Here is a 16,913-nt window from a genome sequence, read left to right as displayed (position 1 = left end):
TTTGCCACTCACTCATACAAGTACAACCTTCTAATTATTAGGAGAGGTTGTATATTCATCAACTAAGGCTGTGTGTGTGTGTGTGTGTGTGTGTGTGTGTGTGTGTGTGTGTGTGTGTGTGTGTGTGTGTGTGTGTGTGTGTGCGTGTGTGTGCGTGCACGCGTGTGTGTGTGTGTGAACTTGAGCATATACGTGAATCACAATTGGTTGTTGTAGAGGTGATGGTTTGTTTGATTTTAATCTTTTTCCCAGTGTGTGGATGGATGAATAATTGACATAAAACTAACACACGTAAAACATTGAGCAGAATGAGCAAATGATGAAAAAACATTATTTATTGTCGACAGGACCAGAATGAATATGTAATGTAAGCACTTTGGACATTTTTAGTCCATAATTAAAAAAGGTTCCATACCAATACCGTACATGAGTCCACAAGAGGGCGGTGGGATTGGTCTGGCAGCACTAAGATGTGAACACATGTGGTTTCCCTATAAGGAAGAGAAAAACAACAATAAAATACATATACTGATTACATAAATAGGAAAAACGCGAACAGAAATACTTAAACAGACACACAATCGCACACTTCTGCTGAATTTAAAGAATAGTCTAGTCTCAACCTTAAATAAAATACTGCTGCTAAACCCCTCCAATAAAATAAATAATCTGTGCAAATTATTAAATCGATTAAACTCAGCAGTGCAGCTTGCTGCGAACCCACAATTAAGTTATTACCATCCTAGTGTCATTATCCAACAGTATGAATTATTTGAGCTAGTTTTCCTTTAATGTTATATTGAAGCTGAAGTTTCCACACATTGAGCAGTGTATAATTAGACTTACAGAGTGTGTCTGGTTTATTATTGGATGTACTGTATGTAAAAGAGAATAGCTGTGTCTTTATTGAATATTCATTTGAGTTCATGGTTTGTCTGTGTTCTGTTACTAAACTGGTAAAGGTTGCTATTGTGTAGTCATTGTGGGGTGAAATAACATGGACAAACTCTCTTTAAGTGCTTGTTAATGTCTGCCATATTAATCCTTGTCTAAAGTCAGTCAATTCCATGTCAAGCCTTTCTTGTTAATTATATGTTGCTCTGACTGTATTAATGTTATGTCTAATAGTTCTTGTGCATGAGATACTTTGGCCATTTCTGTATTTGGCCACTAGAGGGCAATGTAAACACATGAAACAGCTTCCTCTGCATTACTTTATATCCAGTGTTGGGGAAAGATACTTTTGAAACTTTTCTTTCTTTACTTTGTTACTTGCCCTAACTGCTAAGCTAGCTAGTTACTTTACTAAGTTAGTCTTCATTAAAATATATTTGTAATATGTGTTCATCACTATTAATGTACATAAATCATCACTGGTTTAGGATATGGCATTTAGTAACAAACTTTTGTTTATCTGATTAATTGCCCCCTATACTTTCAACTAAGCTGAGCTTGTGGCAGGTATATAGAAATGCACATTCAGCTGATTTTGTCTGTTGTTTTCAACTTTTTACAGAATTGGGAGTGCATCTCTGTAGGGGTGGTTACAGTTATTGTAACACACTGACAAATCAGACACAAATAGAGTGCCGAAGTACAACCACTAAAACACAACATAATACATAATGTAGTAAATGTGTAGTAGTCAACAAACTGTCAATATATATCTACATACACACTGGTAGTCCCCCTCTAGAGCAGTGTTTCTCAAACCTTTTAATGTCAAGCGCCCCCAAATAAATATGCAATTTGGCCATCTGAAATTATTTTGTGGCAAGAAACCCCAAGAAAGATTTGTGTTGTTAAAGCTTATTAACAAAAATATTCAAAATATAAAGTATCAACAACAAAAAAGATGGGGAGAGACCCGTTACTAGGAAAACTGTACTCATAATGTAAATTTCTCAAATTCGACCATAATTGTGGGGACATTTGATCCAAGCACACACACACACGCGCGCGTACACACACACACACACACACACACACACACACACACACACACACACACACACACACACACACACACACACACGTTTCGCTCAGCCTCTTGTTGACCTTCCTCTCCAGCGCTTTTGAACTCCAGTGCGATCAGGTTCACAACGTATTATTTTAAATCTCTTTCAACCATTTAAGCCTAACCTGTGTTTCGTCGTGTGGAGCCAAACAAGTATTCCATGGCCTTATTCCATCTTCATAGCCCACCAGAGACAGAGCTTTGTGGACATTTTGCTCTCCAACCTAGGTGAAGAGAGCGAAAAAGAAAACTGGAAGAGGGGAGAAGCAGAGAGAAAGGCAGAAAGAACACATTTTAGAATAGGTTCGTACTTCGTAGACCCTGCACAATATCATCATGTACAATACATTTGCAATAATGACATTGCAAACTATAAGTAAGCCAAATTGGGCCAGTCAGTTGCTGCACTGTACTAAAACATGACTCATCTGGAAGATAAACTGTACAGTCCAACTATGATTTAATGACTAGTTGTTAACTGGTCTTGCAAGCACAATCTGTGCTAACAGAGGTGTCATGCTGAACTGCATATTCACCTAATAATAATCCTCATTGCTAGAGTGATACATTCTTTCAGAATAAGAGGTAACTCAGACCCACAAGATATTTTATAATCAATCTTATAGTGTTCCAGGTCCAATTGTGTCTGCTCGTTCTTCGTTTTCATGTCAAATACTCTATAGCAATTACTATTAGCACACCAAGTACAGTGCCAACTCTGTCAAGTACAGAGGATCCAAGTTGTTAACAGATAGCTATATATGTTATTGTATTGTAACGTGTAGGTTCCTATGTTGTCTCACCACCCAGATGTCTGGCTTCAAGACTGTGTGATGATTCAACAGCAGTTCAGTCCAGTACAGAAAGTCCACCACACTGATTCTAACACTTTGATATGCATATGCAATGCAACACTAGACCACTGATCCCCTTATACACATGTAGCTGGTACCCCAATCTACAATGTTAATCTGTAACAACACAAATGGAACCAAAAGGACCCTTACGGATCCAGTAGTTTACCACACACCTGTGCAAAGAACTTTGTTGGTCTTGTCTGGCAGTAATGTATTCGCTAACACCATAGCTACCCAATAGAAGTGTGTTAGCTATGAAAACCCTCCATTCCACTTATCACTATGGTCTGTGGATCCCTTGAGGTTCTTCAGACCTGGGGTAAATTGTTTGGCAGTTTGTTCTGTTGTTGTTTTGTCGGTCAGACATGGATTAAAGAAGGGAGGCTGGCATATTGTTTTGGTGTGCCGCTACAAGTACAGAAAGTGCATATGGACAAAGAAAGCAACAACTATTTGTTTGCGGAAATGCCAAACTGAATGTAAAAAAGAAATCCATCCAAATGTGGCATATAAATAATCATAACTAGTGTCACATCTAACATGGCATTTGTATAAATTCACCTTTTGTCTCCAAACTGACATTTGTTTGCATGCATTGTGATTTGAGACCTTAAAATACAGTTTTCAAAACAAACATTTCAAACAAAACATATGTTGAGCAATTTTCATAATTTGCATAATTCGATTTATTTAGCATAATCCCCCATAATAATGGATAATATGTCAAAAACCGATTGGCTGATTTGAACAATATTGGAGTGGTTTTGGGGGTTATTGAGAATGCTGAATCCATTTCTGACATTTTCTAAATTCAAAATGGCCGTTTTAAACTGGAAATGGCCATATACAACATAAAAAAGTATCAAAATAACCCCACTTTAAGTAGTCTCGCGTAGCCAGACAACTATGCCACAATCTCTGAATGCTATATAGAGTCTGGAACAGCAGCTCCCTAACGGCGAGTATCGGAAACGGGCATTACCGTTCAATAAAATATATTTTAAAATGTCATTTCTGCTAAGCAGCAAGCTAAACATGCTTATATGATTTTTATTTATATAATGATAAATATGTGTGATGTGAGACGGAAACGGAAGTGACGTGGGGGCTTCACTTCCGCTTCATCTTCGCACTCATCATTTCTTCCCCGGTCTGCCAGACTGTATGCCGGGAGCATTTGACCAAATCGCGGAGGCAACCGTCTGGCCACACGAGACTACACTTTTTAAGTTGGTATAAGGCCATTTCCGGTTTAAAACGGCCATTTTGAATTTAGAAAATGGATTCAGCATCCTCAATAACCCCCAAAACCACTCCAATATTGTTCAAATCGGCCAATCAGTTTTTGACATATTATCCATTATTATAGGGGATTATGTTAATTAAAGCTAATTATGCAAATTATGAAAATTGCTCAACTGCAAGTTAGCATCCGGCAGTTTCTACATGCTGGGGACCCTCTCAACATTTATAACATAAAACCTTGGTGTACTCAATATGTCCGGGTTCACAATGGGGCTCTATGGGCTGGCAAGTAGACTGAGTATTTCCAACTTCCAATACTTTTTCAATTATAGTTACAAAACATACAAGCACTTCAGACTATATGCATTTCGGCCATTTTGAAAATAGCCGATCTATAGCTTCTTCTTCTTATAACTCTTGAGAAGCGGCTCATGATCTATCTACAGGCTGTAGTGTGAGCTTTTTTTGTTTTATTGCCATAAAATCTCCATAGACTCCCATGTAATTTATAGTGCACAGATCATGCACGCCCATGCACAGATCATGCACCATGTTTGTGCAGGCTGTTCACAGCTTTCAAACAAACAAAAAAAGATTGGAAATCCGTTCAGGCATTCTTGAGATAATAGCCATTATGTTTTACATTATGTAAGCAAAGATGGCTGCCCTGTATGAAAGATGGGGTTGTATGGGGGGTGGAACATGCAAAATTGCGATTGAAATCATGTTTACTAGATTTAATGGGGTAAAAAAAAAAACTAATCCTTAAAAATCTTTTTTTTTTTTTCCCTAAGTAAAAGTCGCCAAAAGTCGTCTGGCAGGGAAGTCCATAGTGAGATAGTTGATCTGAAAGTCGTTTGGCACTGTATGAGTTAATTGGTTAATATCCTGATTCAGAATAAAATATTACTTCCACCCTCACATCCCTCCCTCTATGGTGATGTCTCTGGTTATTTCCATACCAATACACAGTACAGTACTTAAATCTACTTTGTTACCTTCCTATTACTCCAAATGGAACACAAGCAACAGAAAAGATGGACAATATGTGGTCAGTAATTAAGCTTTTAAACAGGCCTCATATCAAATACAGTATCCATAAGACATCCCAGCCCATTTTAGTTAGAATATAGGGTTTAAAACTTTAAGACAACAAGTAGTTAGATGTGACTGCATTTGTACTGGAGGTAAGTAATACTGAAATCTGAGGTCAGCTATTAATGTAAAACAGTTAACTTTAGGCTACACATGTACGTCCATGCATGTAATGTGCGTGTGTGTATGTGTGTCCTCTAAAACGGCCTCTCCTCCTTCTGTTGGTGGAAGGAGCTCTGCTGCAGTGTAGCCTGTCGGATCTGTTCCTCCTCCACCTTCAGGTCACTGCTTCAGTTGATGGTACCTGCAGGAAGGGGAGCCAGAGCGGAGGGACAGAGGAGGGGAGGAGGCAGAGAAGGAACAAACATTGAAAAGTGTGTGTGTTGTTTCAGCCTTGGGTTGGGATCCAGAGCCAGATGCACCGGAATCGGTTCCATTGCTGGTTCTCTGAGAGTGTACAAATGGAATCAAATGGACCGGCAAGTGTCAAATGGACCGGTAAGTGTCCATTTGATTCTATTTGTACACTCTGTATTACAGACCCGTAAGAGTCTGTAAGTAAACCAGAGGCTCCCTAGACCTCTATGTGAGAACCACAACAATATAAGACTGCAAAACTGACACTGTATGTATGATTTGAGCAGTCTCTTTCAAACAGTGGGAATCCATTCCAACAGTATTGGAAACAGTACAGATTAAGTGTTATAACCTAGTAGGTGATTCTATTACTGGTGTAATAGAATCAATCTGCACCACTGCAAGTTGGGAATCAATGTGAAGTATGTGTGGAAGAGATGATCAGGTTCACAACATTTTAAGCCTAACCTGTATTTCATCGTACAATGGTGGTGAAAATAGTAAAAGCGCCCTTTAAATAAATGACCATAAATTAGGCGCTGTGTCCACTGAGAACAGCTTTTGAGCTGCACTCCTCTTCCCAGTGCCCGGTCCGGGCCATTTTGAAACATTTCTTAGGAGAGTCAGTGCTTTGAAAACCAGGACTCACCTCCACTGAGAGTTCCCTGCAGGTCAAAGATGTCCCCTTCCAAGGTCCCAGTCTTGGTCGAAGGCCACTTTCTTTGCATTGTCCAGTGCGGAACCAAACACGTATTCCATTGCCTTACCTCTTCTTCATAGCCCACCAGCGGCAGAGCTTTGTGGCATTTTTCTCTCCAACCTAGGTGAAGAGGGAGAGAAAATGATGGGCTACCTGGTTGATCCTGCCAGTAGTATATGCTTGTCTCAAAGATTAAGCCATGCATGTCTAGGTACAAACAGCTTGCACAGTGAAACTGCAAGTACAATAGACTAAAATAATAATGAATTTGACAATCCCATTTCTGAAGCCCCTGTGTTCATTAGATGGGAAACTATTAAAAACAGTCTCTCACCAGACTCTTGGCAGTGTTGACCACATTGGCATAAGTGTCCTGGCGGAGATCTTGTTGCGTACCTTTCTCCAGCAGCTTCTTTCCTGCCCCCAGGTAGACAAACAAGAACAGGCTTTTTCTTAAAGACACATCGTCACCATTTGTGTGCTAGTTAAATCTGAAAACAATGCGCATGAAAATAAATTGTTAGATAATAAGGTCGACACCCTCATACCTCTACCTTATAAAGTTTTCCTCCGGCGACCACCTCTATTCCAGTAGCCTTAGTTTAGTGTGATCGGGTTAGCCATCAGGTGCGATCCCAGCTGCTGGAGGAGAGGAGTGAGACTTGGTTAAAACACTTTCACCCGGTTGTTCCTATTCAAATTGTCATTATAGGCAAACAGTTTTAATCAGCCTTAAACTCCCTTAAAAGGTCTAATTTCTGTTAATTTGTTGCAGACATACACGAGCGTAGCCACACACACACACACACACACACACACATTCTGCCAAACAACATTCCTTTAGTTTAGAGTATCATGATTCTGATTAAATCTACCAAACTGACCCTTGCATTAATGAAGATTTTACACAAACATGTTCTATGCTAATTATAAGTACCTTATCCACCCAAACAAACTGCAAAGTTGTGAGACTGCTGCTGCACTGGAATAACAGCGATCCAAAAATATTTTGCCACAAACAGGGCTAAAAAGAGAGCATTGAATTGGTATCATATTGGGCAGCAATATTTACGGTTGTGGTACTGGCAGTAGTGCTTTGGGGGCCGGACGGGACCGGACGCCGTGTGGCCGGAAATATTTCCCCACATGCACGCGCACGGACGGCACCGAACGGTGCACGACCGTGTAAACGCATGCATACCCCCCCGCGAGAGCCGCGACAACCCCCCACCCCGCAAATCCGCGATAACTACAAGCAATACTTTAATCAGTGGCTACTTGCATAACAGGTTTCTAGTGGTGAATGTGTGAGCGTCCTCAAGCCTCTATTCATATGGATATAGCCTAACGCCTAGGTTTCCAGCTGTGACTGCATGTGCATGTGTCGATGTGTGTGTCCTCATACATGGCTCCATATAGAACAGAGAAGTGTGACGTCATTTCCACTAGATGGCGCTATTTCGCCTGAAAAAAATGGTTCGTTCCGTTTTCATTGCATTGACATCGCCAGTGTGGAATCTTAGATCGCCTAATATAAGACCTGTGTTCAAAATATAAACACAAAACTCTTGCTTTTTGACTCAAATGGATATAAAGCATTGACTGAGGTGGAAATGTACATATCTACCCACAGATTAACACAATAAACCGCTAGAAACGATTTTAACAAAACACAACAACTACATTTCCCATGAACGCCGCTGCTGCCTGGCGCACACAACATACGTCACGCGCAGTGTGTTTTTCAGCTGTTTTCAGCAACGTGGAGCGGCTGGAGCCAAAACAACACAGCTCTAGACTAGTACCATAGAGAAGACTTAGTATTGTTTCTGATCAGGACCGCGATACAGTTGTTGGAGGTTGAACGTTTCAACAAACTCAAAAGAAAACCTTTACAAAATTGCAGAAATGGTATTGTGTTTTGTGCCAGATTGCAATCATTATAGCGGACCAAGTGGCCATGGCTGTTCTTTTCACCGTTTTCCAACCCATGAGAGGACAAGACGCACTTGGATTGAAAGGATACGGTAAGTTCTATTCATGGAAACTTTGAGATAAAATGTTAAAAGTACTGTACCTTTGTACAAATCTGTACTTTACTTGAGTATGTCCTATTTCCAATACTTTTACTTCTACTCCACTACATCTCAAGCCCTAATATTGTACCTTTACTCCACTAAATGTATTTGAAAACATAAGTTACTAGTTACTTTGTGGATTTATTATTATTACAAAACATACATTAAATGCCTCAACATTTACACTCGACATTTTGGCCATTTGAAAATAGTCTATCTACACGCTTGAGACATGTGGTACACTAGAGCATGTTATCGTAATGGGTACATTTTATACCCCCATTTAGCCCCATTTGTTTATTTCATTTGTGACATCTGCTAGGGCAGCCTGGTTGTGTTGTTACTGCATGCTGGGGTCTTGACTAGTTCATACAGTACCAAGCTACTGAACTCTAAACAAGCCCTGATTCTATGTCTGGTGTTTTATTCCCAATTCCTAGGTAGGATGAACACACATAGAACACTGGTTAATGAGTGCTGAACAATGCTGTCCGTTTTGTTACTGAGGAAACTTATTTTGGTTGCTTGTGCATTTCATTTAATGAATCATTTGTTAAACTCAAACAAAGAATGCTAACGTTAGCATGATGCTAGCGAAATTGCTGACATCCAGTTATTGCCATTATTGGTTAGCTCAGCAAGCATCTGGTGTTATAGGCTACTGTTTAAAGTAGAGGTTTGGTAGATCTGTGCACTTACATCTGTACACTTGAAATATACAGTAGGCCGATTTATTTTATTACAGCAGAAGTGCATTTGGGATTTGAAATCTGTGTGTTGTTATAAATGCTGAGTTATTTAATTACAGCAAACATTGTTAATACAATGGTGTGTATTTTATACACTGTATTCATGACAACAGAAGTTATGTTACCTTTGTTTTTACTGTACATTTGTGTCAATATGCTCATGTGTTGACAATGTATATACAGTACCAAGCTACTGAACTATAAACAAGGCAAGCCCTATGATTCTATGGTGTTTTATTCCTAATTCCTAGAATAAATCCCATAAGGGTAACAGACATTGTGAGCTTGTAGATCTATTTTCAAAATGTCAAAATTTTGAGAACTTGAAATGGGACATTCTGCATAATGAGTACTTTTACTTTTGTACTTTTATTTAAGTACATTGGAATTCTGGACATTTACATGTAACAGAGTGTTATATTGCTGTTTTGGTGATTTTACTTCAGTAAACTATTTGAGTACTTTTTCCATCAATGACTGGATGCTGTCCTGTGGTAGGGTGTGCTTTAGGGTGAAGCAGGTCTACGTATGTGTCTGTTCTAGCTGGGTTATCAGGGCACCTGTTGGCAAGCTGGCTCCTATCCTACGGCCTCCCCCTGTTACAGTTGGAGGTTATAAACGTGTATCTAATTGGCTCACCCAGTGAAAGCAAGGGGAGAGATTTCTTCATAGCCAGCATGATAAAATGGCTGAGTGAGTGAGTGAAAGTGCCAGCCCTGCCTGCAAGTAGGGCTGTCACGATATGACATTTTACATGACGATTAATTGTCATTCAAATAATTGGCGATTAGCGATTTAATTGTGTTTTTGTCGTTGATAATTACATTTCTGTTTGGCTTTTAGGCTTTGAAGTTGCATATGGTAGATATGACACATAACCTAAATATACAAAGAAATTACTGACATATTTGACAACTTTATACTTAAAAAAGAACATTGATACATAGTGGAAATAGCCGATCTACAAGCTCACAACGCGTCGCGACGCGTTGTTAGCTTGTAGATCGGCTATTTTTGACATGGAAACGATTATGACGATTATGAAAAATAATCACGATTATGTCAAATAATCACGATTAGACGATTATGTAATAATTGTGACAGCCCTACCTGCAAGAAATGTTCTTGGTTGGTCCCTACTGATTTGTCTGAACATCTCAATTATTGCACATTCTTGGGTATTATTTTATTTAATTGTAATGTGACACTTAATTGTAAATTAAAATGTCATGCTTGTGACTGCCCTACTCTCTAAATAACAATGTCTAACCTCTTCTGTTATCATTTTCTTTTTTAGACGGAAAGACCGGAGGCCCAGTAAAGATTCGAGAGTCTGCAGCTGTCATTTTACTGCCGGCTTCTCCAAAGGGCCTATATGGTTCGAGGGTAGAAAAGGCCCTAGGGTTAGGGTTATGCCCACTTCTGCAGGTATGCAACCTCAAGCAAGTCACCTCCACTTCCATACTGTACATCTTATGTGTTTAATTTTCACCGTCATCCACTTCTACATCATCTGCTCATAAATGTGCTTCTACCTCAATCTTTTCATGACTAAGCTGTGTCTGTCTGTCTGTCTGTCTGTCTGTCTGTCTGTCTGTCTGTCTGTCTGTCTGTCTGTCTGTCTGTCTCTCTCTCTCTCTCTCTCCCTCCTATCTCTCTCATTCAACTACAGCATATCCATGCAGCTCTGCAACAGCTCCAGATGAAGGCATACTGGAAACTCCACTGGAAATACCAGCTCCATCCATTTCATGTATGTTGTTTAATGTTGACCTTCATGCACATCTACATCTGCCTGTAAATAAACATACTTTAACATACATTTTTCATGACTAACACTGTCTGTCTGTCGCTCTCTCTTCTCTCTCTCCTCTCTCTCATTCAACTCCAGCAAATCCATGCAGCTCTGAAACAGACCCAGACCCAGGCCTACTGGTAGCTCCACTGGAAATACCAGCTCCAGTTCCATGCTTTTGTTGTTGTATGTTGTTTAATGTTGACCTTCATCCACTTCTACATCTGCCTGTAAATAAATATACTTTCACCTACATTTTTTCATGACTAACACTGTCCCTCTCTCTCTTCTCTCTGTCTTTTCTGTCTCTCCTCTCTCATTCAACTACAGCATATCCATGCAGCTCTGAAACAGCTCCAGATGAAGGCATAGTGGGACCTCCACTGGAAATACCAGCTCCATCCATTTCATGTATGTTGTTTAATGTTGACCTTCATGCACTTCTACATCTGCCTGTAAATAAATATACTTTCACATACATTTTTTTCATGACTAACACTCTTGCTCTCTCTTTTCTCTCTCTCTCTCTCTCTCTCTCTCTCTCTCTCTCTCCTCTCTCTCATTCAACTCCAGCAAATCCATGCAGCTCTGCAACAGACCTAGGCCTACTGGAAACTCCACTGGAAATACCAGCTCCAGTTCCATCATGTATGTTGTTTCTAATGTTGACCTTTAGCCACATATACATCATCTGCCTGTAAATATACTCCCACTGTAATCATTTCATGACTAACACTGTTCTTCTCTCTGTCTTTTTCTGTCCCTGTCCTTCTCATGCAACCACCAGCAAGTCCATGCACCTCTGCCTCTGCCACACTACCACCTGTTGCATCCACCTCTGCGGATTGGCCAAGAATCCAGAAAATGATTGACGATGCTCATCTTGAAGAGTGCATGAGGGAGCTGCAAACTTTAAGGAATAAGAAAGAGTACTGTAGGGTGAGGTACTCTGCCTCTGAACTTCCAGATGATGTTCTGCGCATGGAAACGGGTCTGCCAGACAGAGCAATATTCCAAGATGTAGTTTTTTATGTGGGACTGTTCAAGGACTCAATAATCTATTTCAGTGGATGGAAAGTGGAGGTTCTCTCTCTGGAGGATCAAGTTCTCATGACCCTCATGAAATTGAGAAAGAACTACCCGAATAAGCATCTTGGCCAGTTGTTCCACTGCAGCACTGCCACAGTCAGCAATATAGTAACCACTTTCATCCATGTGCTACATGAAATTTTCTTTAAAGACCTCATGAGTGTTGTGCCAAGTAAAGAAAAGAATCAATTAAGCCTCCCTGCCTCTTTCCAGAATGAGAAGTACAAAAACTGCAGGATGATAATTGACTGCACTGACATAAAAATAGCCGCTCCTCATCCAATGGATGAACAGAAGCAGACCTATTCTGCATATAGAGGGATGCACTCCTTCAAGTTCTTGTTGGGAGTTGCACCAAATGGTGTCCTTACCTACTGTAGCAATCTGTTTCCTGGTTCAGTTTCTGATAAAGCCATAGTGCAGGAGTCTGGCATCCTTAATCATTTTAAACCTGGAGATTTAATTTTAGCTGACAAAGGCTTTTTAATTTCTGACATCCTGCCAGAGGGAGTATCGGTCAACATCCCACCATTCCTCAACAATGGAAAGTTCACAGAAAGCGAGGTCCTGCTAACAAAGAGCATTGCTAGTAATAGGATCCACGTTGAGCGAGCTAACGCACGTATAAAAGACTTTAAGATCCTCAGCTTCATTCCACCCTGTATGCGATGCTATGCTGATGTGCTAGTTCAGGTTTGCGTTGCCTTGGTGAACCTGCAGGACCCTCTTATAGGCAAAATGAAGGATTCTCTGGTGTGTCATTGACTTGTTTGATTTATTAAAGATGCCTGGGAATAAGTGTCTGTGCCATTATGAATGGATATAATTATGATATGAACTGTATAATTATGACTTTCCCTTAATGTTGTGCAGACATATTTGTCACAGACAAGTTATTGGTCCCACTAACCTACAATGTCAGTGGAAAAAGCCAGCTTGTGCGAAAGAAGACAACTCTGCCCATAGAATGTAGTACAAATCACTCTGGGTGACTTAGAGAAGACACAGGTCAGCAGTTGAGTGACCAATGGAGGGTTAGATGTGTACCTTAGGATTTCCCTTTTCTCCAGAGCCAGAAAAGGATTATTCTCCAATCACCGGCTTAACCATTCCAGTAATAGTGGCTCAGAGTGGACATCAAGGACCGGTTTTTGCTTTTTCTTTTTTTAAATAATTTTAGCACAATGCCTGTTTCACATTTAAAATATTCTATGGTAGTGCCTTGCCCAAGGCACATCAGTGGGTAGGTAAAAATGTCAAGACAAACCTGTATTCATACTCATAGCTAAAATCCCCTCACATATACATATATATAAATCATGGAAGCCTTCATTCAGTTTTCCTGAATTGTTATAATAACTTTATTCTCCATTAAATGAACTTTTCAGAAATTTCAAAAAACTAAACATGCAAAATGTCAACAGCTGTTAGCACAAATGAATTATTTTTTAGCTAATGAATAATGACATTTTAAAACTGATTGGTCAGTGTCAGAATCATGGGTTAAACAGGGGGGTCCTCACTGTAACCACAGGGGGCCAGCCAAATCTTTGTGTGTTGGGGAACATTACCTGAAAAAAGAAAAAAAAAAACAGATCCACAAGTCTCTTTCTTCTCAAGACACTAGTGTCTCTTTCTTGTCATGTAGACAACGGTGTCTTTTTTTGAGATTCTCAGCTATATTTTTATCCATGCCTTACCCCTTATGGACCGGTGGATGATGTCAATGTGATAATTGTCTTTAGTGCTTTGAAAAGTTCAAAGCTATCATCTACCGGTAGGAAAAAGTAGAAAGTGAAGAAGGTAAGAAAGCAATTTTTGAAAATGTGTTAAATTGCTCCATCTACACCTTCTCTCTCAGCTTTCCTACTTACTTTGAGGAAAATATCCATCAAAAGACCAGGGGTTGATGACCCCTGACCACTGCAGTAAGTTTGATTTGTGTAGGGCTGAGATTTTTTTCACTGCAGATAGTCTAAAATTCTAAATCATCCATAACCCTTACAGGCGTTGACAGTAAGGCTTGCCCACCTGCCCCCGGCAGGTAAATTAAACCTTCGGGCAGGTGAAGTTTGCTTTCTGGTTGCCCGACCAGGCAAGTGCTCATTTGAGAGGGGACACATGAACTGTCTATAAACACAACACCAGATATCTGCCTAAACACCTGAACGTGGCCAGCGCTTTCTGTCTTCTGGTCTGTGGAATGTAAAATAAGAGCACTGTTTAACTATAATTTACTGCTGCTACACTTAAAAATCTAAAATAAGTGTGAAACCATAGACATATTCAATAATAGCTAATTAGCTATGTAGGTACAGTATGAGATTTTTATCGCACAGCCCCAGAAAGTAAAGAAATGAATTGAGCGGTAATTAAAAGCTTACAGTACTTATTTTTATAATGGACAATTTACTGTTTGGGCAAGTGGGCATGACCTTTGGGCAAGTAGAAAATGAACTGTACTTGCCCGACGGGCAAGTGCCTCTGAGGCCTTAGTGTCAAGCCCTGCCTTATATTATTCAATTAATTCTTTCAATGGACTAAACATTGTTTTACTTGATGGCATTCCTGTCCTAGCATTTGGTCTTTGTGCCCTCAAAAGATTTACAACACCAAAGGCCTGCTCACAACGCCTGCTGCAAGATGATGTGAGTTTGTAGATTTGTTATTTTCAGACAGTTGGTGTAAAACGGCAGACAGAGTACAGAGCCAAAGGTAAAATTGATAACTGTCAGAAAATACACATTAATATGAATCCAACGCATTTTGTGCCCAATTGTAACAATGGCAAAACAAAAGTCTATGAACCTATCTATGAAAAGGTTCTACAACACAATTTCATTCAAAATATAGTGAGGGGTCCCTGCTTCATCTCTCTTGGCCTGAAAACATTGACTACCACTGGTCTAAATGTTATGAGGGGGATGAAGGGCGATATGACATGGCCTGTCAAATCACTTGCTGACAAGATTTGGGAGCATGTGGGCTAGGTAGAAGGCCTCCAAAGCTTGGATGTTATCCTTCCAAAAGTCATCGTAGGGGATGGGAATGATGACCACATCTTTGGTTGTCCACACAACAAAATAGCAAGTGGTTCGTCCAGTTATGTGGAGCTGGCCCTGGACCTGGTGCCAGTAGACATGGTCCTGTTTGAGGCTGTAGGTCCCACCTTCCCTCTGGAGACAGAAGTCCTTGTTGAGAACTGCCTCTTCAAGTGTCATGTTCCTCTCCCGATAGGGGCATTTCACTTCCAGGAGGCCGTTTGTGCCTACAAGGCCATCAGGAGAGGCACCAAGGATTCCACTGCTTGTGAGGAAGAGCCCACACTGCTCAACCGTTTTACCTGTTTCCTTTTCAAAGGCATTGACCCCCTCCCGCTCGTTGCAGACACCGTGCTGCACTGCCTTCACTCTGCCAAGGTCGTATTCCCCTCGTAGCCTTTTCAGGAGGCTTGGGGTGATGCGTTTGGCTCTGAGTACACATCCGAAATTGCTGGCTGTGAGACGTCCTTGTCTGTGAGCATGCCACTCCTGCTTGTCCCGCTGGCCAACAGTCATGGACTGGATGATCTGCTGCTGTTCCTCTGTCAGTTTCATCCTGGAGAGGATGTCAGCCGGTCCCAGATGTCCACACTGAGCCACAATTTCTGCAACAGTCAAGCAGGTGATTGGGGAAAAATCATTTTCTGTCTCTGGGGAAACCTTTTCTGGCTCTGGGGAAGAGTTGAATCCCAAAGGTACACATCTTCCCCTGAATCGGTCACGCAACATCTGGCGCTTGTCTTCTGTAAGTGCCCCAGGCTGCAGTGATGTGTACGCTGTATCTCTGTGGTACAGGTTATGGGCAGTGTTGACTTCTTGAGTAGAAGCTGGCTTTTTCCACCGACACTGAATGTCAGTGGCACCAACGTTGTGGGTGGCAAAGATTGCCAGTGCTGCTGCATGGCTGCACTTAAACGACCCCCGTGGGCATTCACAACTTGTGGATGCAATCCCTGCATTCCCCATAGAGACCTGCCAAGTGACAAGATGTTCAGCGCATCATATCAAAGCTGTTGTGTGCAGTTGTACCAGCAACAACAGTTTAAGTGTGTGAAACAGGTCAGTATATAGGTAGGCCTACCAGTAAAGGAATTAAATATTGCTGAGATTAAAGAAATAAGTAAAATAAATTAAAAGACAAATAAATCAGCCTTGAAATGTGACAGTCACCTCCACTTGGACTTAGTAACATGCAGTATTGATTGCTAATACATAAAGTAGTGTATTAGTATATCACATATCAATAAATGAGGCTGATGTATGTAATGTTAAATCATATGGTATATGCATTGATAGACTGTTATGTCATCCCAGATACTTTATTTTTATTTTTATCGCTTCAACTAATGACATGATTGATTAAAGAATTGAATTAGAAGTTTGCAATGGGAAAAGGTACAGTTTCATGACAGCACAAATCACTGGTACACAGTCAAATAAGTAAGCTTTACAGCTTATTTACACTTTACCACTTTATGTGTCTCATATAACATTGAAAGACAGACAGATAGAGAACAGAGTAGGCCTACTTTGCATAGGATAACATCAATTAAATTGTGCTTTGAGGAAAGATGCAGGTGAATTTACCACTTGGGATCAATTAATGTTTATTTTATTTTATCTTTTTTTAGTTAAATACTCACAGAAACACGATATAATCGATCACGCATGCTGGCTCTGACCAGCCCAGTTAAATGACCATCTGCATACATGCATTGTTCAACATGTCCAGATTTGAAATGATTCTCCCCTCTCTTCACGCTTTTCTCTTCATCTTTAAAAAATGACATGATGTCAAAAACTGAAACTGCCATTTTTTAATACTTTTGTAATATTCTAATAACGTTTGAAATATAATGATGATACACTATGTCTATGTGTCACTGACGC

The 16,913-nt window shown here is 40.3% G+C and overlaps 1 protein-coding gene and 1 long non-coding RNA gene across 2 annotated transcripts; one reads left to right on the top strand and one right to left on the bottom strand.

Annotated features, from left to right (window-relative positions):
- Nucleotides 1-6,259: 6,259 nt before the first annotated feature.
- On the bottom strand, nucleotides 6,260-6,898 carry LOC308293707. Its single transcript, XR_013962489.1, has 3 exons — nucleotides 6,820-6,898; nucleotides 6,606-6,688; nucleotides 6,260-6,391 (listed from the first exon to the last, which is right to left on the bottom strand). It is a non-coding gene; the product is annotated as an uncharacterized lncRNA (long non-coding RNA).
- Nucleotides 6,899-8,168: 1,270 nt separating this feature from the next.
- Nucleotides 8,169-12,747, top strand: LOC308294362 (uncharacterized protein; the record flags this gene model as incomplete). The annotated part of the gene is made up of 7 exons (XM_080737093.1): nucleotides 8,169-8,298; nucleotides 10,396-10,526; nucleotides 10,771-10,851; nucleotides 10,990-11,079; nucleotides 11,224-11,304; nucleotides 11,467-11,541; nucleotides 11,681-12,747. Exons 1-7 carry the CDS (start codon nucleotides 8,180-8,182, stop codon nucleotides 12,745-12,747), a joined length of 1,644 nt encoding a protein of 547 aa, XP_080593219.1. The 5' UTR covers nucleotides 8,169-8,179.
- Between the last annotated feature and the right edge of the window lie 4,166 nt (nucleotides 12,748-16,913).

Source organism: Nannobrachium achirus, assembly GCF_963921795.1.
Source record: "Nannobrachium achirus genome assembly, chromosome: 11".
Lineage (NCBI taxonomy): Eukaryota > Metazoa > Chordata > Actinopteri > Myctophiformes > Myctophidae > Nannobrachium > Nannobrachium achirus.
Note: the sequence above shows the minus strand (reverse complement) of the source record. Positions and strands in the feature narration are given on the sequence as shown.